Source organism: Podarcis bocagei (genome assembly GCF_964188305.1).
Source record: "Podarcis bocagei genome assembly, chromosome: 17".
NCBI lineage: Eukaryota > Metazoa > Chordata > Lepidosauria > Squamata > Lacertidae > Podarcis > Podarcis bocagei.
In genome coordinates this window covers 34,644,719-34,672,314 of record NC_138143.1, presented here as the reverse complement: position 1 = coordinate 34,672,314, position 27,596 = coordinate 34,644,719, and the positions used below count along the sequence as shown (strand labels likewise).

General features: G+C 46.5%; 2 protein-coding genes across 2 annotated transcripts in view; both read right to left on the bottom strand.

Moving 5' to 3' along the window:
• Positions 1–27,596, bottom strand: part of SRP72 (signal recognition particle 72) — a 216,911-nt gene that overhangs the window by 116,059 nt on the left and 73,256 nt on the right. The window lies entirely within an intron of this gene.
• On the bottom strand, positions 1–27,596 carry IGFBP7 (insulin like growth factor binding protein 7). The gene is made up of 5 exons (XM_081176955.1): positions 27,073–27,596; positions 5,201–5,310; positions 2,957–3,073; positions 842–968; positions 1–192 (listed from the first exon to the last, which is right to left on the bottom strand). The coding sequence occupies exons 1-5, from the start codon at positions 27,527–27,529 to the stop codon at positions 173–175; spliced, it is 831 nt and encodes a 276-aa protein (XP_081033081.1). The 5' UTR covers positions 27,530–27,596; the 3' UTR covers positions 1–172.

The window sequence follows — 27,596 nt, the reverse complement described above, 5'->3', positions numbered from 1 at the left end:
TCCGTTGTAAAATATTTTATTGATACTTTAGCAAAAATTATACAAGGGATGAATAACTGTAGAGGTGGCATGAAAGGGAAATAAACACAGCCGTTTTCCGGGAGATTAACATAAACCTGGCATGGATGAGATAGCCTCTGCTTCTTCATGTGCAATATAGAATCTTCACATCTCACAGTTCAGCACTGTCTCCTGCAAATAAATAAATAAATGCAGTAGGGTTATGTTTTCTTTGAAATGCACGTGAGAGAACTGAGAAGCTCTGTGAATTCCCTTTAAGCAAAAAAACAAAAACCCAAAACATACTGCTTTAAGAAATATCTGTAAAAGCTCCCCAGTAATAGATAAACAGGGTCTTTAGGCTGCATATACAAAAGCATGATTTCTTGCCCTGACCTGGGACCCATCTGCAAGCGATACTGAATGTTGTGATAGCCAATGCTCAAGCATGCGTCTCCATTCCAGGCTCCTGCTAGCTCCGTTTACAATGTCCTGCAGGACTAGTGGGAACTATGAATCCATCCTCTTGCTTTGCTAAGCTGGCCAGGAAAGAAAAACCGCTCCAGACATGAGTGGGAGCCTGTTTCACCTTCTTGATGACTTTGCATTGTGTCAATTAAATAAACCACCTTATTTTCAGTTGTCTTGACATTTAAGAACACCCATTGAAACTCGTCAGATTTTCTGAATTCTTGTAGGAAATGTTAAAACATGACTGTACACGATATGCTACTAAAGTCAACAGGCTCACATTTTTTAATATCCAGTCACATGTTGACTTTTCATATTGGCCCCAATGCAGTAAAGTGCGCTCTCTCTCACACACAAAAAAGCTCCCTACCTTTTTTTGTGGGTATTTCCTGTAAAGAATTAACCACAGTAATTCTTGAAGAAGCTGTTGCCTCTCCTTTGGAGTTCAGTGCATGGCATTCGTATTCTCCAGCATCATCCTTGCTCAAAGGGGATATCTGTTGAAACAGAACCATGATAATTGGCTGCATCCTGGATACTTGGTTAATCTGGTACCACTGTAATTGCAACAAAAACTGAAGTTGTTCCCAAGTATCTTGCCCCAGATCCATTGCAAGACATTTTCCAGATGAACAATTGGAACAACTTCAGTTTTTGTTGCAATTACAGTGGTACCTTGGGTTACAGACGCTTCAGGTTACAGACGCTTCAGGTTACAGACTCCACTAACCCAGAAATAGTACCTCAGGTTAAGAACTTGGCTTCAGGATGAGAACAGAAATCACGCAGCGGCGGCAGCAGGAGGCCCCTTAGCTAAGTGGTACCTCAGGTTAAGAACAGTTTCAGGTTACGAACGGACCTCCAGAATGAATTAAGTTCTTAAACTGAGGTACCACTGTAGTGGAAAGCATTTGAATATGAATCTCTCTCTCTCTCTCTCTCTCTCTCTCTCTCTCTCTCACACACACACACACACACACACACACACACACGTAAATAACGAGTAATTGTGGGCATGGGAATGTTTTAAAATGAAGGAATCTGCATTTGTCTCATATCTTTCTTGAAAAGATGCCTAGCAAGACCCTGGAAACAGTTCTGAAGGCTGTTCATCTCTAGATGGAAAACATGTGTTCTCAAATTTATTTTTTATGGTATGAATCCAAAAGTTCCCCATGGGGGCATGCTGGGCATTTCTCCTTGTGCAGGGGTGATTCTCCCACCCCCACCCACCCCACCAAACGTACTGTTTTGCATCATCCTGACTTTCACACATCTTTGGCAAGAAAGCATGGAGGGGTGTGTGAGTCTCAGTGGATGCGTGCCTATTGTTCTTCAGATCCAATCCATAACTTGTGGCCCAGCTTTCTGCTCTCCAGGCTTTTAATGCAATCACAGTATATAATGCCCATTGAATCTGTAATCAGCAGCAAATTATTTACTTGGCACAGCAGGCATCCCAAATAAATGGCAAGTTCTACCTTCTGAAAGCCCCTAGCGGAGCTGGCTCAATGGGTCTCTGTGAAGTAAATTCCAATAGTGCCACCATACAAAGGAACCCCCTGCTCCTTAACTTAAAAGTTGTCAGACTCACCTTGGAAGGGAAATATACCCAGTTAAGCCTCACCTGGAATATATCTCTCACACGCACGCACGCACACTTTATTCATTTTATTTAACAAATTTTATGCCGCTCAATCGTAAAAAAACTCAAGTGGTTTCTCCATTTGAATGAAGTTGAGCAAGATGTCAGAGGCCAAACTCCACTCAAAAAGTCAAGAGGAAAAGTGATCTTGAAACTTCCCATCCCATTATTATTATTATTATTATTATTATTATTATTATTATTATTATTATTATTATTATTATTCCGCCCATCTGACTGGGTTGCCCCAGCCACTCTGGACAGCTCCCAACAAAAAAACCAGTAAAAACAGCACATCACACACTAAAAACCTCCCTGAAGAGGGCTGCCTTCAGACATCTTCTAAAAGTTTTGTGTTCTTTATTTCCTTGACATCTGATGGAAAGGCATTCCACAGGGCGGGTGCCACTACCAAGAAGGCCCTCTGCCTGGTTCCCTGTAACCTCCCTTCTTGCAGCGAGGGAAAAGTCAGAAAACCCTTGGAGGAAGACCTCAGTGTCCATGCTGAACAATGGAGATGGAGACGCTTCTTCAGGTGTACTGAGTCGAAGCCGTTTAGGGCTTTAAAGGTCAGTGGCAGCCAAAGCAGCATGGCTCCATGAGTGCGTGATTTCTGTATCAGGCAAGCCAAAATCCCTTATTTTGGCTGCTGATCCCTTATTTTCGAGGCTGCTGGTCCCTTATTTTCAAATCTGTAAGCTGACAGCTATGAATAATCACAGGGAGACCCCCTTAAAATTAATGGGCATAAGTTAGTCATGTCTAGTAATGTAAGTGGGGGACTAAAGATGGATACAACCCACTCTGATTATTTCAACTGAAAAGAGAACAGGAGCTTACCAATACCCAACCAGTCACTTCATGTTTCTCAGGACCACCACGAGTCTGGATGGCTAAGTTGTCCCGATCACCTGGAAGAAGCTCCATTCTTTGGACGCCATATTGGCCTTTAATTATCTGACAGATGAGAGGAAAGTCTTGGAGTTAAATTAAAAGTTCCCCCGCTCCAATTGCACATTTGGAGGAAATATAATTCTAAGGGACGCGGGTGGCGCTGTGGGTAAAACGTCAGCGCCTAGGGCTTGCCGATCGCATGGTCGGCGGTTCAAATCCCCACGGCGGGGTGAGCTCCCGTCTTTCGGTCCCAGCTCCTGCCCACCTAGCAGTTCGAAAGCACTCCTAAAGTGCAAGTAGATACATAGGTACCGCTTTCTAGCGGGAAGGTAAACGGCGCTTCCGTGTGCTGCGCTGGTGCCGGCTCGCTGGAGCAGCTTTGTCACGCTGGCCACGTGACCCGGAAGTGTCTCCGGACAGCACTGGCCCCCGGCCTCTTAAGTGAGATGGGCGCACAACCCTAGAGTCGGACACGACTCGCCTTCACGCAGGGGTACCTTTACCTTTACTATAATTCTATGGGAAGAATTCAGCATTGCAATTAAGGCCACAGCTCTGTCAAGTCATGCATATTGCCTTGTCAAATGAAAAATCCCTCCCTCTCCTCCTCTGTGCGCTGTTCCGGGGGTGCTCCTGACCCCCAGTTTTGGCAGGGAGGCCCATTGTGCAAGTGGAAGATCTTGTGAGGGGCTTCTGCTGGCAGGACCAATTACCGTATTTTTTGCTCTATAAGACTCACTTTTCCCCTCTTAAAAAGTAAGGGGAAATGTGTGTGTGTCTTATGGAGCGAATGCAGGCTGCGCAGCTATCCCAGAAGCCAGAACAGCAAGAGGGATTGCTGCTTTCACTGTGCAGTGATCCCTCTTGCTGTTCTGGCTTCTGAGATTCAGAATATATTTTTTCTTGTTTTCCTCCTGCAAAAACTAGGTGCGCCTTGTGGTCTGGTGCATCTTATAGAGCGAAAAATACAGTAGTTGATTCCCACCCATGGCTAGCAGCTATGATGAACAGGGTGTAGCTACTAGGCAAAAGCACTCCTGGCCATGGCAATGACCTGAGCATTCAGGAGCACAGCTGGACCCCAGCAAGTTCCCAGGGTGTAAACCTGGTTCTTCAAGGGCTGCTGCTGCTGCTGCTGCCCCATCCCAAAGGGACAGAATCCCTAATCATGCCTAAAGATATCTCAGAAACCTGGGGGGTTGGATAGGAATAGGGAACCGAGAGCCTTCAGACACAACGTGCAGACTCTTAGCCACCTCAAAGAAACCAAGAATGCTTTTGTTATCAGTTGAGCTCTCCTGACCTCCTCTCTAACCGCCCCATGGCTGCAGACAGCAGCATGGGCAGAAGATTGCGAGAGCACTTGCAACGTATCTCCGTGTTTCCAAAGCGCTCAGAATATGCTTGAGCTCAGAAGGAGGCATTCCTTAATACTTGTGCCTCTTCCCTACAGAGGCCCTAATATGGTAAAGTGCAACAGAGCTGGTTTTAGAAGGATAAACAGGAACGAAACCCAGAGCTTGCACAGAAACTAACCGGGGAGAAAAGGTGCTGGGAAGCAAGGCATGGGGTGGGGAATCTATTCTACTTATCCACAAACTGCACAATCTCTTTTGGTCACAGAGTCGGTAGCTTTGTTTTTGCAAGTAACTGTTGTTAAAAAAACCTCCCTCTCAAATATTTTTATCAGTTGTCATTATAGCAAAATACAAATAAAAAAAGCACTCCCCTTTCAGTAATCTCAATTATGCTTGCAGAGCTCCAAGGGAGTGTTTGACTTGGCAACGAGTTTGGATTTCCCCTCCTCCAAGCCTCATTCTTGTTTTGTCATGTTCCGTCCTAATCCCTTCTGTTTATGCATCTGGAATGCGTTTATAGTCACCTTTCTCAGTGGTTAATTGCTCAAAACAGCACCTTTCCAATTGTCTAAATTCCCCTGCCCTCTTCCTCTATCCCTCCTTGTGTCAAAATTACCTATCTAGGTTAGCACACAAAGTGCTCCTGCAGAGGACACAACCCGCCAGGGCTTTCCATGCAACGACACCCAGTGGAATCAATCAATGGGAGCTGGGAGAAGGAGATATTGGAGGTGCTCTTCTGCAGATCTTGGGAGAACTTGGCAGTGCTCTGGTGAAGCACTGCATTGATTTCAGCGGATCATTTTCAAAATTAACATCAAACGTCACTGACCTTGTTCCAAGTAAGCACTGGGGTTGGGACGCCAATGACCTCACAGCTCAGGAAAATCTGGGCCCCAGTCACATTCCAGATGTCTTTTGGGGGTGTCACAATGGATGGTCCTGGAAACAAGAGAAAGTCAGAAAGTCAGGCAATGCAGGCAGGAATTAATAGGATGGAGTACAGCTGTACTTCCGTTCCAGAAGTCCATTCGACTTCCAAAACATTCGGAAACCAAAGTGCAGCTTCAGATTGGCTGCAGAAAGCTCCTGCAGCCAATCGGAAGCTGTGGAAGCCCCATCGGACGTTCAGTTTCCAAAATTAATTCGCAAACCGGAACAGTCACTTCCAGGTCTGCGGCGTTCGGGAGCCAAAACGTTCGAGAACTAAGCGGTTTGTTGTTTGTTTTTAGATAGATGAACTTTATTTGCATTAGCCAACGGCCATGGCAACATAAAACAAGCAATATATACAAATAAGAAGTCAACAATGGGTAAAAAGGGCAATCAAATGACCAAGATTATTGTTCAGATAGTGGCCCTTAATCTCATTGCACCCTCGATAAACCTAGCAACCTTTGCTGTGGTCTGATCATTTTGATCTGATAAAAGAAAGAACAATGTGGCTGCAGATGGGCGGCCTGGGATGGTAAGTAAGAGTGGGGTGATGATCTCATTCCTCAGATCTTTATAAAGGGGACAGGACAGGAGAACATGGGCCACTGTTTGAAAACCACGGTACAACTGTACTGTCACAAATTATTTAAAAGTTAGTGAGTAAACAATATGTCATCTGGCTAAACTTGAGCAGTATTGTTTCATTACTGATCAGCCAAAATGGTTGTGGAACTCCCTCCCCACAAAAGTCCACCTGGCACCTTCATTGCACAGCTTCTGCCGAATGCTGAAGTCACACCTCTTTACCTGGGCTTTTGACACTTGAACCAGTAGCCCATCTAGGAGACGGAAAACTCTGACTCTAAACCTCCGTTGCCTTGTGGGATATCTTTGGGAGAAAAAAATGGCTCAGGAGTAAACCTTACACAAATCTGGAGTGGCGTCCCTAAGATAGTTGGGTGCCTCCTTAGCTGACTGAGCATCTGCCCCAAAGTGCCTATGATATAAAAAAATGAGTACAGCTGTACCTTGTTTTGCAACCGGGATCCGTTCTGGAGCCCCGCACGCTAGGCAAAAAGGACGCACGACACAGCGCCGCTCTGCACGCACACGCGGAGCGGTTTGTGCTTCTGCACATGCACGAAGCGCGATTTAGTGCTTCTGCACATGTGCGAGCGACAAACTGGAAGTAACCCATTCCGGTACTTCTGGGTTTGCCACGGACATTCGACAAAATGGACGCTCGATGAGGCGGACTCAAAACAAGGTACCACTATACAGTGGTACCTCGGGTTACATACACTTCAGGTTACATACGCTTCAGGTTACAGACTCCAATAACCCAGAAATAGTACCTCAGGTTAAGAACTTTGCTTCAGGATGAGAACAGAAATCGCGTGGTGGCGGTGCAGCAGCAGGAGGCCCCATTAGCTAAAGTGGTGCTTCAGGTTAAGAACAGTTTCAGGTTAAGAACAGACCCCCAGAAGGAATTAAGTACGTAACCAGAAGTACCACTGTACTGAAGTTCTTGCAATTTGTTCCAGGGAGCTCTGTTGTATAACTTGAACGTTACAGATACAGCCTTGAAACTGAATAAGTATTATTTAAGGAATCCTGCTCTCAACAGCAAGCAATTGTTCAGGGGATTTCCAAGAGTTCAGCTGCTGTTTCTTCATTGGGCTGTAACCAAGAGCTGTACCCTGCTGATGTGCTCTTCAGCAAGATATTTTCCTTAAGGGCATTACAAGAGCTCTCCAGACTGGGGTTTAGGGGTGGGTGTTTTCTGCAAGGTGCCATTGATGCAGCAATAGTGTACAGCCCATTGGCAGACCAACTCTGCGTTACAAAGATGTCTGCAAACGTGGTAGGAAGGCTGGCAGCATCAACTCTGCCATGTGAGAATCCTTTGCAGATGACCACAGAGCCTGGAGACAATAAGAAGAGGAATGACCACTGGGAGGAGCACAGAGAGAAGAAACGCCATGATACACCTACATCAGTACAGCCAGACACCTTCACCTGCCCCAACTGCAACAAAACATGTCTCTCCCATATCTGTCTCTACAGTCATAGCAGGCACTGCAACCTTCCAGCAGTTTGACTTCACCCTCAAAGGTGCACACCTCGGTTCTAATCCCAAGACAGACGGAAGCCAACCAACCAACTAGCTGGTTGGTTGGTACTGGACCATCAACGCTTCCTTCTGCTTTCTGAGCTCAGCCATTCTTCCGCAATGTTACAGTTGTGCACCGCAAGACGAAAAACTCGCTAGACGAAAGAGTTTTCCATTTTGGAGGTGCTTCGCAAAACGAATTTCCTATGGGCTTGCTTCGCAAGACGACAATGTCTTGCGAGTTCCTGCTGGTTTTTTCCATCCCGCCCCCCTTTTTCTAAGCCGCTAAGCCGCTTATCAGCTGATCCGATCAGCAGATAAGCCGCTAAAAGCCGCTAAAAGCTGCTAAAAGCTGCTAATAGCGCTAATCCGCTAATCGGTCAATGGGCTTGCTTCACAAGACGAAAAAACCGCTAGACGAAGAGAATCACAGAACGGATTCTTTTCGTCTTGCGAGGCACCACTGTATTGCATTATTGCCATCTGGAGAGAGACACACTCTTGTAGTATAGTGCAAAAAGAGGAGGACAGAAAAATAAACCGAAACATTTGTGGTACAAAAAGCTATAGGATTTCAGCAGGGAGCGGCAGGCCATGCCCTGGTTGGAAATGAAGCAGTAGGACAACCCCCAAACCTTTGCAAGTGTAAACATTATTGAATGTGGGATCAGAAAAGAACCACCAGGAGCCCAGAATGCACAAGAAAAAGGATATCTTGGAGGTCCCAGGCCACAGAGAAGTTAGGCTGGCCTCAACCAGAGCCAGGGCTTTTTCGGCTGTGGCTCCGATCTGGTGGAACGCTCTGTCACAAGAGACCAGGGCCCTGCAGGACTTGACATCTTTCCGCAGGGCCTGCAAGACAGAGCTGTTCCACCAGGCCTTTGGCCAGGGCACAGCCTGACCCCCTCCCTCAGCAATCTTCGTGGAGCTCTGGCCCAATGGTTGCCAGTGGCCTGAATTAAGTAATTTTATAATGAATGGTTTTAGAGTGTTGTTTATGCTATACTTTTATACTGTTTTATTGTTGTTAGCCGCCCTGAGCCCGGCTTCGGCTGGGGAGGGCGGGATATAAATAAATAAATAAATAAAACTATCTGGAGGGGCCCACGCACTTACAATAAAAATAAGGCACACACATCTAGGCAAACAGGGGAGGGAGGGAGAAGGTAGAGGTCCTTTGCATAGACCAAAATTAAAAGGAGCACCAGAGTCATAGAACTGGAAGGGACCATGAGGATCATCTAGTCCAGCAGTTCTCAACCTGTGTTGAGATGTTGTTGGACTACAACTCCCATCATCCCTGAGCTCTGGCCTTGCTAGCTAGGGGTGATGGGAGTTGTAGTTCAACAACATCTGGGGACCCAAGGCTGAGAAAGGCTGATCTAGTACAACCCTCTCTCAGGTGGCGAATTGCCATGGGTTGGCCGGACAGTATCCAGCTTCTTGAAGGAACTATTGCTTGTCCAGTTTCAAGGGTCAACCTCATCCAAGCAGCAGAGATGGGAGAGCAAAGAGGGACAGCTGTTTCCTGTTTGCGAGCACCGCTGCGTCACTGATGTAATCGGCAGTACAGACTTGCCTTTGCACGATCACTCTTTGTACAAGGGAATGGCCCTCCGGTGGCTTCCAGAAATGTCAACAAGAGATAGAAGTTGCTTTCCCTCCCCCAAGTAAATAAATAAGCAGATATAAATTATATGAAATTCAAAGACTATTTAGCTAAATATGCTAAGGCAATTTAAATAGAAATACTTGCAAATACCAGATAGGTTTAGGATTTAAATATGTGATGTTATAGAAGACTTGATGTTTCAAGTTAAAATGAAATGTTTTGAAGTTTAAAGTTAAAACGAAAAGGAAGAAAGATGTTAAACAATTAAGTTAATTTTATGAAAAATCTGTTTTGGACAACTGTTACAATGATATACATTGAAACTCAGCCAGGGGGATTTGAGGAAGTCACTTAACAATGTTAGTAAGATTGGATTGTGTACAGTTAGGATTTATGTTAGTTAGTTTGTTTATAAATTTTGGAAAATCAATAATTTTTTTTGATAAATAAATAAATAAATGGCAATATCTCCCTAAGAAACATTTACCTTGCTTTTAAGGTCTCCCCCCCCCCCCGGGGTAAGGGAGATTATTTCCCCCTCCTAAAATACTGTGTTACTCCTAATTGATGAACACTGCCCATGGATTTCAAGCAAAATATCTAACCGAGCCCTAGGAGAAGGAAAGGGGTGGTGGTAGGAGCTTTTCGCAGCACTCCAAAGTTTTATTTAGCATGAAAGGCCCTGCTGGATTTTAGATCGCAGGCTAGAATCGCGAGCTTCTTTCTTTGGCTAGGCAGAGTTGGCTGGGTTGTGACCCTTTGTTCTATTTCCCTCGGATCTGCTTCAGCGCTGGAGAGGAAGTGGGTCCCTGGGGGGCCGTAAGTGCCATGGGAAGAGACAGACCTTCGGACTCAAGCCAGCTACAGCAATCTTCGCGAAGAAGCGCTGCCAATCCAAGGCATCCCAAAACCACGATGTCAAGACAGCCCAGGGCTGAACAGCTGAGTGAAAGATATTGTTATACATTTGCGGTGTGTGTGTGTGTGTGCAGACCTCCTAAACCAGGCATGGCCAAACTTGGCCCTCTAGCTGTTTTGGAACTACAACTCCCATCATCCCTAGCTAACAGGACCAATGGTCAAGGATGATGGGAATTGTAGTCCCAGAACAGCTGGAGGGCCAAGGTTCGCCATGCCTGTCCTAAACCCTAGGAATTAATAAATGGTAGAATATTGATGATTTGGAACGTGAAGGGAGAGATACAAGCTGCAGAGGAGTTCCTGGGCTAGCCTATGCAAAAAACAACACACGACCTGGCCAAGCTAGTGCCAATAATAATAATAATAATAATAATAATAATTTATAATTTATACCCCGCCCATCTGGCTGAGTTTCCCCAGCCACTCTGGGCAGCTCCCAATCAAGTGTTAAAAACAGTACAGGATTAAATATTAAAATTTAATATTTAAATATTAAGAAACAAAACAGGGCCATTGGTAATGCAAGAGAATTGAATTCCCCTCTTGTCCTCAGGTGTGAACAGAGACTGGGGATTGGGAAGGCTGCCAGGGTAACTGGGTGTGAGGTGACAGGAAAAGAGAGTTTTGAGCAAGGGTTGCTGGGAAGAAGAAGAAGAAGGAAGGAGGACTGGGATCCATCTTGGGCAGGCTGGCTGAAGGCTGACTGGGAGAGATGCCTTGGACTCCAGTGCTGTACTGCTGTGGGGGAACAACCGCCACTTGAGATGACCATGCTGTAAGATCTGGACTCCCTCCATGCAGACTGAAGGTGTCAATAGGAGAATAAACCATATTTCTTAAAACTACGATGTTCTCCACTGTGTCTCGATTATCCAAAGGAATACAGACCCTGGGTGAGTGCCTGGAACCCCACGGGCTCTTGCCCCCGCTCGGCAGAGAGAGGGGGAGGCACCCAACTTTGGTAACAAGACATTTATTTATCTCTGTTGCCTTGTACGATCACAAGGAAAGCCCACGATCCACTGGATAGCCTTCCCAAGGCAGAAAGGAATTTAGACCTGAAGGGACCCTCTGGGAAATACAAATATGCAATCACAAGTCTGGGAAACACAGAAATTCAGGATTCTACTGTGGAAATAAGTGGCTTTTGCACAATGAACACTGAACCTTCTCTCCTTCCCTTCACCCCCACCCCAATTTCTTGTGCTCTTTCTAACCATCCTGTAATCAACAATTCAGCCATTGATCCTCATGCAACACATAGGTAAAGGTAATGGTACCCCTGCCCGTCAGGGCCAGTCGTGACCGACTCTAGGGTTGCACGCTCGTCTCGCTCAAGAGGCCGGGAGCCGGCGCTGTCCGAAGACACTTCCGGGTCACGTGGCCAGCATGATGAAGCTGCTCTGGCAAGCCAGCACCAGCGCAGCACACGGAAACGCCGTTTACCTTCCCGCTAGAAAGCGGTCCCTATTTATCTACTTGCACTTTGATGTGCTTTCAAACTGCTAGGTTGGCAGGAGCTGGGACCGAACGACGGGAGCTCACCCCGCCGCGGGGATTTGAACCGCCGACCTTTCGATTGGCAGGTCCTAGGCTCTGTGCCCACGTCCCCATGCAACACATACCTGGAGCTAAAAATTTTTCCTGCTGATACTGCTGACGGGGACGATGGACAAATATCAGTGTGATAGTCTGCTAAACTGGGCCTGCAGCTATGAAGGCCAATGCTAGCATGAGCCAAGACACAAACAGGTAGCCAGTGAAGATGTTGTGAGCTAAAAGTTTGAGCCTGACAAAAGTCTGTTTATGTTTTTCTATTTTCTATGTTATTGGTAAAATAATTACGGTAATAGAAGGGAACCCCTTAGTCAGTTCCTGCACTGCCTTGGGCAACATGGGATGTATAGATTAGCATTCCTTTCTACAGAATTGCAATTAAATATACAGACTTTGGAGATGGCAACATACGAATGGCTGCAAAAATCAGTGCTGGATTTACGTATAAGCTAAACAAGCTATAGCTTAGGGCCCCACTTTTTTGGGGCCCCCCAAAAAATTTAAAGGGAAAAAACCTGAATGTACATTTCCAAAATATGATAAAAAACAAATAAAGTAAAACCTACATACAGCAACAATGTTTTGTGTTGTGTAGGCTCCTATGATGTAAGTAATGGGCCCCGCCTGCTAGCCTGCTCCCTAAAATGTCACTGGTTTGCTCATTTCTATATACAGTGGTACCTTGGTTCTCAAACTTTGTCTGTTCCAAAACCAAAGTGTTCCAAAACCGAGGTGTGCTTTCCCATAGAAAGCAACACAAAATGGATTAATCCGTTCCAGACTTTTAGGGCCCCATTACCTTGAGTAGCTTAGGGCCTCATCAGACCTAAATCCGGCCCTGGCCAAAATGAACAGTATGTAATGAAGACTGCATACTTTGTTAGAATTGTTTTTTAACAATGCAAACACCATTACGTGTGGGCCCATCATCCCATGCATGGAAAAGCAATGTTGTCATCTCCATGGGACAGGAAATGCCAATTATAGTTTGTGTTTCTATGGAACAGTTTGGTACACTGCAGGATGTCAGTGGCGCACTTGCATCCTGTCGTACGAAGTCACAACTTCTGAAAGGCTGCACTGTTCTACAGACACGGACCACTCCCTTGCAGGACACAAGAAACGCAGACAGAAACTCATTGGCTCCTCTGACATCTGACTTGTAAGTCTGGTTGCCTGTGCCTGACAAGTGAGCATCTCACGTCAATGTTTCCTCATCTGGATTGCACCTTCTAGGAGAGCTATAGTCTGTCTTTAAGTAAGGTAACAGGGACCCCTGACCATTGGGTCCAGTCGTGGCCGACTCTGGGGTTGTGGCGTTCATCTCGCTTTATTGGCCGAGGGAGCCGGCGTACAGCTTCCGGGTCATGTGGCCAGCATGACTAAGCCGCTACTGGCGAACCAGAGCAGCGCACGGAAACGCCGTTTACCTTCCCACCAGAGCGGTACCTATTTATCTACTTGTACTTTGACGTGCTTTCGAACTGCTAGGTGGGCAGGAGCAGGGACCTAGCAATGGGAGCTCACCCCATTGTGGGGATTCGAACCGCCAACCTTCTGATCAGCAAGTCCTAGGCTCTGTGGTTTAACCCACAGCGCCACAATTCTCTCAAACATAGCTTCCATTTGGGACAATGCCACCTGAAACAGGTCAATACCAGCAAGCAAAGCCTCAGCCAACTCTGGTCCCCATTGCAATCCTACGGTCATACCAACTGCACTGTTTTAAAACTCATTAATTTCCCCTTTTTCAACTCTGATGCTAACAGCTACCCCAGATAATATTTAGCATCTACCGTTTCTGCTTCCAGAGGCTGAAACAGCCCACCAAATATATCACTTTCTCTTTTAATGGTTCCCTTAATGCCAAGACAAAAGAGCACACAACTGCCCTGTGTTCTTCCTTCTCCCATTGTTCCCTTCATTATTGTTTAAAATTAGTCCCAGGTTGTAAATTTCACTGGGAAGACAAATGCAAATAAATTTGGAATCTTCATGAATTGAAAGCTAGTTGTGAAAGACTGATCCAAAACTATTTTCTTGGTTGTTTTCTTTAAATGTCTTTATGGTCAAAAACTGTCTTCCACTTTGGAGGATTTTTCTTGCTGCTTGCAAAAAATTAGCTTGTTTAAATTTTCCTCACAATTGAGTCCAGTAATAGCAAATGTGAAAGGTCTGCCACCAGGTGAGTTTTCCCATGTGATTCAGGAAGGGAACAGTAGAAAAAGGAGGAAAGTCATCTAAAGACACAGCTGTCAAGAGAATCATTCATGCCGATTAGGTTTTTTAAAACAGTGGCAGTTTGCACATTCTAAACATTTTCTTAAGTGAAGCTTCTACCGTATCAAAACCCCCAATATCAATTTAGAAATCACATTTACTGAATAGCTACTAGAGCCCTAGCGCCCAGTGTGCAAGCAATAACACATGATAATGAAAAGGATGTGCATCTTGAACAAAGTTTTGCAGCTATAATTGGCCCAGTGCAAAACCAAAGTTTCTGTGCTTGCGAATTTGCCACACCCAGGATGTTGAATGGAGGTTGCTAGAAATCACTAGCAGGTGCTGCAAACCTTCTTATTTAGTTCTAGGAACTTCTTCCTAGGAGTCCTTCACTGCTGATTTCCAGAAGAAGCGTTTGATCGAGCACCTCTGACGGCTGAAGTCAGAGAGACTGTTCCCAGCTTGCTTATTCTACAAGAGACCCAATCCGTGGGAACTCTTCATAGTTTTCATTCCAGAATCACGGCCGCCTACTGCAGCACGCAGAGCGATCATGTGAGCCACGGATAACAAGCAGCAGGATTAATATGCAGGGCCTCGTTGCTGTCAAGTTGTGTTATGGCACCTGGGAGGTCGAGGCAATCAAAAACGCCCTTCTCATGTTAGGCGTTTCCCAGGGGGAGAAATCTCTTCATCTGTAACTGATTATAAAGTAGTTTGTCTGAAAACAATGCCAGCTAGATTTACAGAGACTTGACAGGAGTTCTTCCTCATATACCTTTTTAAAAAATACTCTGCCGGATGTTTCGTCTCAACAAAAATGCATTAAATGAGTAAAAGAAAGAATCATAACTCCCACAAGAAGCCTGTGTAACGGGCATCGTTCCAAAGGACTTGGTTCAGCAAAGGTCACATGCAGGCTTTCCAGAAAATATTTGGAATTAAAGCACATGTTTATTCGGAATTAAAGCCCATGTTTAGAGGATTACTGGAACTGAAGCCCTGTTGCCCTGAGTGACCAGACATTCGCAGCATTGTGAAACATGGGGGGGGGGGTGTCTTCTCAAAGGTTATATCTTTTCTCCGCGCCCTCCATCATTAGGCTAACACCACAGAGTTTCATGTGAGAAGTTAGGGAAGAAGTAGATGGAGTTGGGGGGGGTGTGACCAGAAATGGGCAACCAAGATGCAGTGTCTCCCCTATGAAGAAAAATAGCAGTGTTTGGGATTTTATAGTTTAGAGAAAAGGTGAGTTAAAGGTGAGGTGATAGAAGTTAAAAAAATTACGCATGGCATGATGAAAGTACAGTGGGACCTCAGGTTAAGAACTTAATTTGTTCCGGAGGTCCGTTCTTAACCTGAAACTGTTCTTAACCTGAAGCACCACTTTAGCTAATGGGGCCTCCTCCTGTCGCCGGGGGATTTCTGTTCTCATCCTGAGGTAAAGTTCTTAACCCGAGGTACTACCTCTGGGTTAGTGGATTCTGTAACCTGAAGGGTCTGTAACCTGAGGTACCACTGTAGATAAGAGATACTTTTTCTCCCTCTCTCATAAGATTCCTAAGGCCAATTTCTACTTCTTCCCTTCCACCTCCAGAGCCCCACCCTACCCCAGGGGCGTAGGAAGGGGGGAAAGACTGCCATGACTGCCCCCACTGAGGGGGGTGACATTCAGCGCAGCGCCCGCCCGCGACTCCCAAGCCTACCCCGAGTCATCGGGGTAAGGGGTGGAGCTGTGCTGCTTTGCCGGCGGCATTCACATCAACTGATAGGAAGTGCCTACAGAGGGTGGTGAATACAGCACAAGACATTATGGGCTGTCCCGTGAATCCGCTGGATGAAATAGCGGAAGAACGTTGCCTCAGGAGAGTGAGGGAAATTCCCAGGGATTATTCACACCCTGGCCGGCACTTTCTTGATCTCCTGCCCTCAGGCAGAAGATATAGAAGCAGGATTAGTCGCACCAACAGGGTAGAGAACAGCTTCTATCCCTGGGCTGTCAGGCTGCTGAATGAAAAGATAACAACAGGGCAACTGACTTTTGGGTTTGGTGGGTGTGCATCAGTAAAGGAGGGGAATTAAGACTAAGAGAGCTGAGTGGGGGGTGCTCATGTAATCTCACTGTATACAAGTTGTACAAGTGACAATAAAGTATTTCAATTTCCCCCTTCCCCCTTTGTTTTGACAGCTTGGGGGAGTCGTGGGCGGGTGGCACACCGAATGTCTGCCATGGGCAGCTTGCTCCGTCCCCGGCTGCAGGGCACGTGCGCCACGCCGGGCACCCGAGTGGCTATCCTGCGCCTGAGGGCACCCTTCACGCCACACACCCCTCGGGAGCACACCCACCCTGGGCAGCGTGGGCATATGCTTTGCCGCTCCCCTACCCCGTTCCTGATATCTTAGAAGCTTCCAGGTCCAGACCAATTTTTTGGGATTTTTAGATTTTCCTGCCTATCAGTTTAGGAAGTGAAAACTGGGCCACCCAAAAATGAAGCGGTGGTTTCTGCATCCTTAATCAAGTCCCAAGGCACCCATAAAGCACTATCTTGTTTTTGGGTGGCCCAGTATGTCTTCCAAATTGATAAACACTTGATCACTTGCGTTCGCTATCAGTATATGTTAAGTTTATATAGGTGTATGGGAAAAAAGTAAACAGAAAGAGGTGCTGTGATCCAGACTTCTTTGGTAAAAGTATACACTGCAGCTCAGTGGTCCAACCAGGGCTATAAAAACCGTATCTAGAAACAGCTGTGTAGTTAAAATGTTTAGCTGTACTTCCCTCAAAGTCATTGCATTTTTATCGCCTCAGAAAAAAAAATAGGTGCAGCTCTTCACATTAACATTCCTAGCCGCTATTTGGGAGGTAGCTAGAAGTTGCTTGGATGTTCGTGGCTAGGAGTTCGCTATTTCTGAGTGCTCTGCAGATTCTTCTTGGGTCAGTTAGCACTGACTATAGATGCTTACTTGCGTCCCACATTCTCACCCTATAAAAGCAGGTATTCCAAAAACTCCAAGAAGTCTCTCATAGTCACTAGGAAGCTGACCCAGGAGTTCGGGTTACCAAGGGAAACAGTCTTTCGTAAGGTCCCTTGACACATACCTAGAAAAATCTCAAGCACCTGATCTCATAAGCCCCAGACAATCAAAATGTTCTGCTGCCAGCACCGTACTGATGTTTCTTCAACAGGCCCTAACAAATAACAGATCTCCATGTTCAAACAACAGTACAGGACTGATATCAGGGGATAAAATGTGCAACTTCTCTGCTTACAACCTATTTTGCTTCCTCTGAGCCATGGGTAGGCAACCTAAGGCCTGGGGGCCAGATGCGGCCCAATCGCCTTCTCAGTCCAGCCCGCAGATGGTTCAGGAATCAGCGTGTTTTTACATGAATAGAATGTGCCCTTTTATTTAAAATGCATCTCTGGGTTATTTGTGGGGCATAGGAATTCATTCATTTCCCCCCCAAAATATAGTCTGGTCCACCACATGGTCTGAGGGACGGTGGACCGGCTCACGGCTGAAAAAGGTTGCTGACCCCTGCTCTGAGCCCTCTCCTCCAAGCCTTACAGGACATCTCTAGCCTGTGTGGTCCTGCCTCCCTACATTACTTTGATGATTTGAATGTTCCCAGGCCAGGCATGAGACTGAGCACAGCAAAACAACCAGCAAGTCTTTAATGTCAATTAGCTGCAATTGGAAAAGCTTAAATTTCATTTTCCAGAATAATAGTGGGTCACTGGGACGAGGATACTCAAAGCCCCCCAAATGGACCCACCTTCAAAGACGAGAGAGGGAGAAGAAGGCATGCCCTAAGGACGGCAACCCTGGTACATTCCCAGACTTATTAACCATAAAAACTGGCACAGTTCCACTGTCATGACAGCAGGGTAAAAAATAAAATCTCCCCAATGGAAATAACAAGGATATTATGCAAGGGTGGGTACACTTTAAGCCAGCGTGAAAATATTCACCTTCCAGCTTCAGAAACAGCTTGCCTCAAGCAGAATGTGGATTATGATAATGCCCTCTGTTAAATGACAGCAACTGCCCACGGGGAATCAACCAGTCTAGCGAGTCACAAGTTCCTCAAACCTGGACTAAACATTCTTTAACATGTGGCCATTCCTGGTAAAAGCATCTTCCTCAAGGACTAGTTTCTGAGAGCTCAGCGACATATTCCCAGAGTGAAAGTTGCTTTTTTTCAAATTCATTGTCTGACAAGCAACTTATAAAGCAAGCAAGCAATCTCTCACAAAAAGAGGGCCTGTGCAGTCCCATTTGCCACACTTCCTGTGGAAAATATGCACAGCGACAGAAGTTCCAAAATATCTTTTTAACCGGACCCTTGAAAGGAGAACTTTGCCTGACCCTCTGGGCTTTCACTGCACACAAATGTCTAACCTGCCATGAACTGCAGATAGTTCTTTCCACTGCAGAGATCAGAATAAATGGTCATTGAGATAAACGCTATCCTTCCAAGGATGAAATATCCACATGCACACTATTTTTTGTGTATTAGGCAAATGTAGGGGAAAAGGATAATCAACCAAAGTTGCCTAAAACAGAAAAACAAAACAAAAACAAAACAGGCTTGGGAATAAACAGCTAGAACAGTGAAGAACAATGCGTCTTGGGGACACATTGCATGGGTTCGCTGGCAACCCTGACCAACGTGCAACTGCACATCACTCACACATGGTTTGAGAACTATTGCGATAACATCTCACACGAGTGGCTGGATTCTGTATCGCAAGTTGATGTGCTCTTCTGCTCTGAACCAAAGGCAGGCCTGAGTGAGTGGTTTGATGCAGGGATACCAAAGAAAGATGTCAAAAACACCAGAATGGGCACTTCTAGTGCTTTATTAAAGAAAGCAGAGCCTTGCTGCCTTTGCATACCCTGCGCATACACTGCAACAGTGAAAGGTTGGCATGACTTGTCTGCGCCCAGTCAAACGCTCACACATCCTTTATGCACAAAGCAGCCTGTCCCACTGCCCAGAACCTCCCATCACAACTGGCTGGTGAGCAGTGTTAGAAACTGAGATATGAAAGATAGGAGCTAAATGGCACCTTAAACCTAGGTTATGGGCACAACAACAGAATGTCTAGGTGCGCTTTTTTAATAACAAAAATACAAAGCCGAAAATGAATGAACTGCCTCTAAAATATTAGGTTCATTTCTTATACTGTCTAGTCCTTCCCCTGCCCACCTCCCTAATATTCTTAAGAGGGTCTCTTCTCCAGTCTTCAGAGAGTAGATGGAAGTGGAGAGGCAGAAAAAGGTCCTCCTTTCCGTCCACTCTGCAGTTTTAATCTGAAATCTTAGGCGCAGTACTGTGCCCAGAGCTCAGAAACTGCTCGCACTAATGAAATTCCCTGTCACAAAATGGGAGTTTTGAACACTGTTGGTGAGGTCACAAGTGGTAGCTATCCAAAACTTCTTCCTCCCTGGGCCAAGAGCCCAGCATCCTACGGTCCACAGATAAGCACAACCTCAAAGCAAGCCCATTAGCATATATCAAAGCAAGGAAACGTAAACATCTCTGAGCTCCTTCTTGCAATCAACAACCAATTATTTTGGGGGTTATCTTAACTACCAACATGGCGTCTGCAGGCCTTCCAGAACATTTCACTTCAACACAGCTTCCTCAGCTATAAAGACCAGGGAGAAGTCTATAGCAGTAACTAGAGAATAAATGACCACTAGGACAGCAGTCACGAAATTAAAAGACGCCTGCTCCTTGGGAGAAAGGCGATGGCAAACCTAGACAGCATCTTAAAAAGCAGAGACATCACCTTGCCAACAAAGGTCCGTATAGTTAAAGCTGTGGTTTTCCCAGTAGTGATGTATGGAAGTGAGAGCTGGACCATAGAGAAGGCTGATCGCCGAAGAATTGATGCTTTTGAATTATGGTGCTGGAGGAGACTCTTGAGAGTCCCATGGACTGCAAGAAGATCAAACACATCCATTCTTAAGGAAATCAGCCCCGAGTGCTCACTGGAAGGCCAGATCGTGAAGCTGAGGCTCCAGTACTTTGGCCACCTCATGAGAAGAGAAGACTTCCTGGAAAGGGACGACAGAGGACGAGGTGGTTGGACAGTGTTCTCGAAGCTACAAACATGAGTCTAACCAAACTGCGGGAGGCAGTGGAAGACAGGAGTGCCTGGCGTGCTCTGGTCCATGGGATCACGAAGAGTCGGACACGACTAAATAACTAAACAACAACAAAGGAGGAGAGCAGAGAGAGAAAACACCATGGCAACACAACCGGATGTCTTCATCTGCCCCAGGTGCAAAACATCTCTGTCCTGCACTAGTCTACACAACCAGAGCAGGTGTTGCAACCTTCCAACAGCTTGACCTCACCCCCAAAGGCACACTCCTCCATTGTCTTCTGTGACAGATGGATGCCAACAAGCTCCCCCCGTTGTGCCCTGTTTTCTATAGGCAGCTTCCCCACAAATTAATGGTCCTCTCCGAACAACCGCATTTAAGTCCCATTCCTAAGCAAACTTTCTTGGAGGGAAACAATGCCATTCTTTTACACAGAAGAAAGCACCTCTAATTGGCAGCTTGTTTGCCAATAAGTATATTTATGACTATGGGACGCGGGTGGCGCTGTGGGTTAAACCACAGAGCCTAGGACTTGCCGATCAGAAGGTCGGTGGTTTGAATCCCCGCGACGGGGTGAGCTCCCATTGCTCGGTCCCTGCTCCTGTCAACCTAGCAGTTCGAAAGCACGTCAAAGTGCAGGTAGATAAATAGGTACCGCTCTGGCGGGAAGGTAAACAGCGTTTCCATGCGCTGCTCTGGTTCACCAGAAGAGTCTTAGTCATGCTGGCCACATGACCCAGAAGCTGTACGCTGGCTCCCTCGGCCAATAAAGTGAGATGAGCACCGCAACCCCAGAGTCGGCCACGACTGGACCTAATGATCAGGGGTCCCTTTACCTTTACCTTTAGATTTATGATGACAAACGAAGAGCCAGGATTCATGTCACATCTTGTAAGAGTGTTGCTTAGGATTGCAACCACTGAAATACCCCCCCTCCCATGGTGCATGGGGCTGAGAAGGCTGACTAAATTAAGAGAAGGTATGGGGAAATCGGAAGACATCACCAAGGAGAAACGATGAAAGGTTTCCAGATCCACAAATTAATCAGCAGTTTATTTATTTAGCAAGATTTATATACCAAAAATATATCTAAAGCATCTTACATAAAAAGGTAAAGGTACCCCCTAACTGTTAGGTCCAGTCGCGGACGACTCTGGGGTTGCACGCTCATCTCGCTCTACAGGCCGAGGGAGCCAGCGTTTGTCCGCAGACAGCTTCTGGGTCATGTGGCCAGCATGACTGAGCCGCTTCTGGCGAACCAGAGCAGCACATGGAAACATCATTTACCTTCCCGCTGGAGCGGTACCTATTTATCTACTTGCACTTTGACGTGCTTTTGAACTGCTTGGTGGGCAGGAGCAGGGACCAAGCAACGGGAGCTCACCCCGTCACAGGGATTCAAACCGCCGACCTTCTGGTCTTACATAATATCTTACATAATAGAGTGTAAAATATTAGAAAGAATAAAAACTAACTTTAAAACAGTGGACATTTATCAAAATATAGTTAAAGTCAACAGTTTTAAGAACAAACATACAAAACGAAATTACATGCTTAGGTAAGGCTTGCCTAAACAAAGAAGTTTTAGCAGCCGTATAAATCAGTAAGTACAACATAGGTACTTGCCTAATATTAATCAGGGGGGAGTGCCGGAGATCTTCATATTCTGCCACACTAAAAATATCGATTTCTTGCAAGTGTGGAATTAATGTTATACAGCACTTGTAAAAGTGCTGGATCCCCAGATCTAATTGATCAAGTGGCCACATGTGAGACGAGTCTTCAGTAAATCAGTTCCAGTAAATTGGTTCGGTGCTGATGATATTCACCCAAGGAGTCTAAAAAGAACTCAACTGTTAAAATAAGTGAACTTGGTGACTTTTGTACATAATCTGCCTCCTTAATCTGCCTCCAGAAATGGATAAATGGAACATCAGACATTTTAAAGACTCCCAAACAAGTCCTGGGAACAGCAAGGCAGGTAGGGTGAACTCAGGAGGGGGAAACAGAAAAGACTATATATATATATATATATATATATGAAGATAAACCAGAGGTGTCAAATCAGGTTCTGCCTAGGGAAAGAGAGCAATTTACCATAATTCAGGCTGGTTTGTATTCCCGCAGGCTCTATTATCTTTCCATTCTGAAAATTTGGCAGTGCTTAACCTCCAGATATTATGAATGTTTTGCTAGCAGAACTGCTTTCCCTTTGCTGTTAGCCTCATTAGCACCAAGTCATGGGAAGAACATCAGCTATTTTGGCATTTTAAAACTAGAACAGCTGGACAGCTGGAATTCAAGGATGGACAAAAAGAAGTGCTCTTTCACACAACACATAATTCAGTCAGGGAATTTACTGCCACACAACGTGGCGAAGGCCACAAGCTTAAAGGGCTTTGAAAAAGGATTAGATAAAATTATGGTGAATAGGCCTGTCCACGACCATTAATCACAACAGCTGAATCGAACGTCCATGTTCAAAGGCAGTATATCTCCAACTCAGCAGGGGAAATGTTGCAAGAATTAGTCATGCAATAATTTCTACACAACACATTCTAATGCATAAGCCTTGCTCATGGTGGCTTCCAACGGTTAAGAGTAACATAATCAAACAACAATGCCAAATATAGTAGAGACAAGTAAAACATTCTCCCATTTTTAATTGACTGTCTTGTTTTAATGGCACTGTTTTAGTGGGTATTTTAATTATGGATATTTATATTTTAATGGTTTGTGCAATTTGGTTTTTATACTTTGTTAACTGCTTAGAAGCCTATTTTGGCATTAAGCAGTATATAAGTTAATAAATACATCAGCAACACCACCACCACGTGATGATTTAAATCCATCAACTACCAGGCCAGGCAAAAAAGCCTGCTGGAATGAAAACGTCTTCGCTCACAGGCGGAAGACCATCAGACAGTGGGTCACCTGAATCTTGTGAGGCATGATCTTCTACAATATCGGTGCAGCCACCGACAAAGCCCTGTCTCTCGTCCGTACCACTGGTGGGGAGAGACAGCAAAGGCCTTTCCTCCCCTTTTCAAAGGACCAAAGAGGAGGAGGGCAGTTTATGACCCTCCAGGGGTCTCAATCAGGCCCTCCAGGTCTGCCTATCTGGCCCTTGATACTTTCTGCAGGCCACACACCCCTCGAGTTGTTTTTGCCTGTCTCGAATGTGCTCTTCAGCTCTCATAATGACTCTCCCTTGCCTGGACGGAGAAGGGTGTACAAGTGTGTAGAAACTAGCCTACTATACAAAGGTAAAACTTAATATCCTATGCTCCACCCACTTTTCCATCTCGCTCCGCCCACTACTAGAATGGAAGATTGACCAGAACGTTCCCTGGCATGGCTTTAAAAGTTTGAATCGTGCCTGGAAGTGACCTGCCAACCCTCCAAGTGTCCCTATTTTCCAGGGACAGTCCTAGATTTACAGCTCCTGATTTTATCCCAGAATGTCTTACTTTTCCTTAGGACGTCTCTATTTTCATCAGAGAAATGTTGGAGGATACGGAAGTTATGTGACTTGAACCAAGGAGATAAGTAACTATACAACCTTTAGAAGACATCTGTATCATATGTTGTGGGAATGTAGAGAAGTTAAACATTTCTGGGAAATGATATATCATGAATTGAAGAAAATGTTTAAAAGGACAGTTGTTAAAAAACCAGAAGCATTTTTGTTAGGGATTGTAGGGCAAGACCTGCCAAGGAAAACAAAGAATTTACAGTGGTGCCTCGCAAGACGAAAAGAATCTGTTCTGTGATTCTCTTCGTCTAGCGGTTTTTTCGTCTTGCGAAGCAAGCCCATTGACGGATTAGCGGATTAGCGCTATTAGCGGCTTTTAGCGTCTTATCTGCTGATCGGATCAGCTGATAAGCGGCTTAGCGCCTTAGAAAGGGGGGGGGGAGGGAAAAAACCAGCAGGAACTCGCAAGACATTGTCGTCTTGCGAAGCAAGCCCATAGGAAATTCGTTTTGTGAAGCACCTCCAAAACGGAAAACTCTTTCGTCAATAATAATATTTAATAGGATGGCCTATTTTCATTGGAGAAATGTTGGAGGGTATAATATGCTGGACCAATTGAAGCATCTGGTGACTCTGCAAACTTAGCTCCCTGAACAGCGCATGGCAATAAGCCAATCACGATGTAACTGAGGCATGTATCCCCTCAGCCAGGTTGGTCTTGGAGCCTCCCCACACCCCCCACTCTGCCTCCTTTACCCAGATCCATTTATCCCCACTTCCTCCCATCTATGGCCACACTCTGCTTTAAAGAAGCAGACCTGACATCGTGTTACTTTATAAAGGAAGGGAGCTGCAGCTTCCTCGCACTGCAGCCCATCACCGAGAAACTAAGAGCAGGGCTCCTTTCCAAGGCTCCCACACAAGCCTCAGACCAAAAACAAACAAATCGAGTGCTCTCCCCCCAACAGCGTTCTGGGAAAAACAGCTTGGCAGAGTATGGCGCCTGCACCACCTCTGCTCTGAGGGCTGGAGAAGCAATGGTGGCTGGAGGGCTTAAAGGCAGGCCTGGCCATAGAAAGAGGGGTGGTCTGTTCCTCTACAACAGGGGTGGCCAACTCCCAAGAGACTGCAATCTACTCACAGAGTTAAAAAGTGGCTGTGATCTACCCCCTTTTGGGGGGTTCAGGTCATGCTGAGCTTTTTTTAGGGTGGGGAGCTAGTGATCTACCAGTGATCTACCACAGACGTCCAGTGATTTATCAGTAGATCACAATCTACCTGTTGGACATGCCGGCAGTATACAACATAAATAAAAGGGTGTAGAGGCAAGGAGTACAAAAGCAACACACATAGCATCTCTCTTCACGAGCATCTGTCTGTCTTTGCCTTCTGAATCAGCAACCAGTAAGCCACCCTTCGAATTTCCAATAATAGTAATAACAATAATAATAAGCACATCACCCTGGGGCATAATGGGAAAATAAACTGGTACCAGCTGGGGCCCAGTGCTGAATGGCAGTCACCGGATTATTTTTAAGGGGAGCCCACAATGGCAGACCTTGCAGAAGTAACAATGAACTTATTCCCAGGTATGTTTATAGAATTACAGCCTGATTCAAAGCCATGAAACTCAGTGGGTGATCCTGGGCAAGTCATTTCCCCTTCCCATTTGCCCGAAGTTCATTGCTGGAAGTGCAATACACAGTCATAATTCAGCTGTGGGTTAAACCAGAGCCTAGGACTTGCCGATCAGAAGGTCGGCGGTTTGAATCCCTGCAACGGGGTGAGCTCCCGTTCCTCGGTCCCTGCTCCTGCCCACCTAGCAATTTGAAAGCACGTCAAAGTGCAAGTAGATAAATAGGTACCGCTCTGGTGGGAAGGTAAACGGCGTTTCCGTGCGCTGCTCTGGTTCGCCAGAAGCGGCTTAGTCATGCTGGCCACATGACCCGGAAGCTGTATGCCGGCTCCCTCGGCCAATAAAGAGAGATGAGCGCTGCAACCCCAGAGTCGGCCACGACTGGACCTAATGGTCAGGGGTCCCTTTACCTTTATTCTTACCCAACCCAGCTCAATGGGACTTATTTGCAGATACGACACTGTAGCTACCATACAGCCCAAACCTATTCATGTTTCTTCAGAAGTAAACCCTACCAAGTTCAGAGGGGCTGAGTTTTAAAATTAAGACTTAACACTTGGGATGTGTGTCTTTCACCCAATGGGACGGCTTTAAAAGAGGACTAGGCAAACTCATGGCTTAAACTTTGTGATTAAAATAACTAAGAAAAAGATAAGCGATAAACTAAAACTGGTAAAAGTTAATAAAAAGCTGATAAAACTAGTAAAAACTAATACAAACTAATAAAAACCGCACAACTAACGCGGAGCTCAAATCAATGCTTCCTCTAAAGACGCCATCTTGGCTCCTCCCCCCAAACTCATGTAAGGTACCTGGCTGTCGTCAGGGTTAGAGGCAGTATGCCTGCGAACGCCAGTTAGAATCACAGAATTGTAGAGATGGAAGGGACCCCAAGGGTCATCTAGTCCAACCCCCCTGCGATGCAGGAATCTCAACTAAAGCATCCATGTCAGATGGCCATCCAACCTCTAGTTGTAGCATAGGAGCTAACTCCTAGGGTCTGAGGTCGCTTTGCCCCCCATAAAATATTTGAGGGGGCCACCCCTCCCTCAAGTTGATGGGATTAAAATAACAATAAAGAAAGTTTAAATTGTCATCCAGCTTTACCCAAGCCCTGGAATTTTATTTCGAAAGCTGACTAATCAACAGGTTCTCTCACCTACCATTTACATGTCCTGGGAGTCTACTGAGCAAACCCACAGACCCATGTTTAGTTCCATATCATTGGCTGCAGTACAGTGGTACCTCGGGTTACAGACGCTTCAGGTTACAGACTCAGCTAACCCAGAAACAGTACCTCGGTTAAGAACTTTGCTTCAGGATAAGAACAGAAATCACGCAGTGGTGGTGCAGCGGCGGGAGGCGCCATTAGCTAAAGTGGTGCTTCAGGTTAAGTACAGTTTCAGGTTAAGAACGGACCTCTGGAACGAATTAATTACTTAACCTGAGGTACCACTGTACCTCGGTTTACAGACGCTTCAGGTTACAGACTCTGCTAACCCAGAAATAGTACCTCGGGTTAAGAACTTTACTTCAGGATGAGAACAGAAATCACGCAGTGGCAGTGCACCGGCGGCGGGAGGCGCCATTGCTTCAGTTTAAGAACAGTTTCAGGTTAAGAATGGACCTCTGGAACGAATTAAGTTCTTAACCCAAGGTACCACTGTAGTCATGCCTTCTGGGGGATAAAGCCCATCTGTGTGTAAGTGAAAGAGGCATTCCAATGGTTTGTGTGCGCATTTTATGATGATGCGAGGCTGGGCTTACCTGACCCACAATGTTTTATTCAACTCGGGTTGGCACCCTTGATTTGCTGGGAATCACAGGTCCTGCTCTGGGGCTTCTTACAGACATCTGGCTGGCCGGAGGAGCAAGCTTGGATACGGGACTCAACGGTCCGTTGATGGGATCCACCCAAAGCTGTTCCCCACCCGCTTCCTCCCAAGCCATGGGCGTAGCCGGGGGTGCAGGGGGCAGCTGCCCTCCCCATCGAGTAAATAATAATAAAAAGTAACCAATTGCATTGCAAATAACTGTTCTGCCCCCTAACATAAAGGCTGCCCCCCCATAAATCCATGTCCCAAGCTCCCGTCGCAAGCGGCGCCCCCTACCTTGCTCGCAAGGCCCCTTGCTGCGCTGCTCGACGGGGCGCCCGCCGCGGCTCTGGGCGCGCAAGCTGGCCGCCCGCAGCTGGCAGCCGCTGGGGTAGGTGAGCCCGTCGCTGCCGCACACCGGGTAGCGGCTCTTGCAGGCGCACACGCCCGGCTGGCCCTTGCGCCGACGGCGGCACTCCAGGCCGGTGGCGCAGCGGCCCCAGCCCACAGCGGGCCCGGCCGACGGAGACCCGGCGCCGCACGCCTCGCCCTCGCCCCGCGCGCACTGCCAGCAGCAGCCGCAGCCGTCGCGGACCTTGCCCAGAGGGCAGCCCCGGGCCGGCAGCGGCGGGCACTCGGACGACGGGGCGCACGGCGGGCAGCCGGCCGAGGGCGAGGGCTCGCTCTGGGACGCGGAGCAGCAGCAGAAGGCCAGCAGGAGGAGGCAAGGCGGCGTGGAGGCGAGACGCGACATCGCGGGGAGGACTCGACGGGACGCGGCTGCTGCTGTTAATTCCTGCTCGGAGCTGGCGCTGGGAATA

What these genes read in the sequence shown, in the direction of transcription:
- IGFBP7 (XM_081176955.1), bottom strand. Translation starts at nt 27,529, where the DNA reads ATGTCGCGTCTCGCCTCCACGCCGCCTTGCCTCCTCCTGCTGGCCTTC. An exon ending in CAGTGCTTACTTGGAACAAG is followed by an intron (nt 3,074 to 5,200) that starts GTCAGTGACGTT and finishes CTCATCTGTCAG; the next exon opens with ATAATTAAAGGCCAATATGG. An exon ending in AAGTGACTGGTTGGGTATTG is followed by an intron (nt 969 to 2,956) that starts GTAAGCTCCTGT and finishes CTGTTTCAACAG; the next exon opens with ATATCCCCTTTGAGCAAGGA.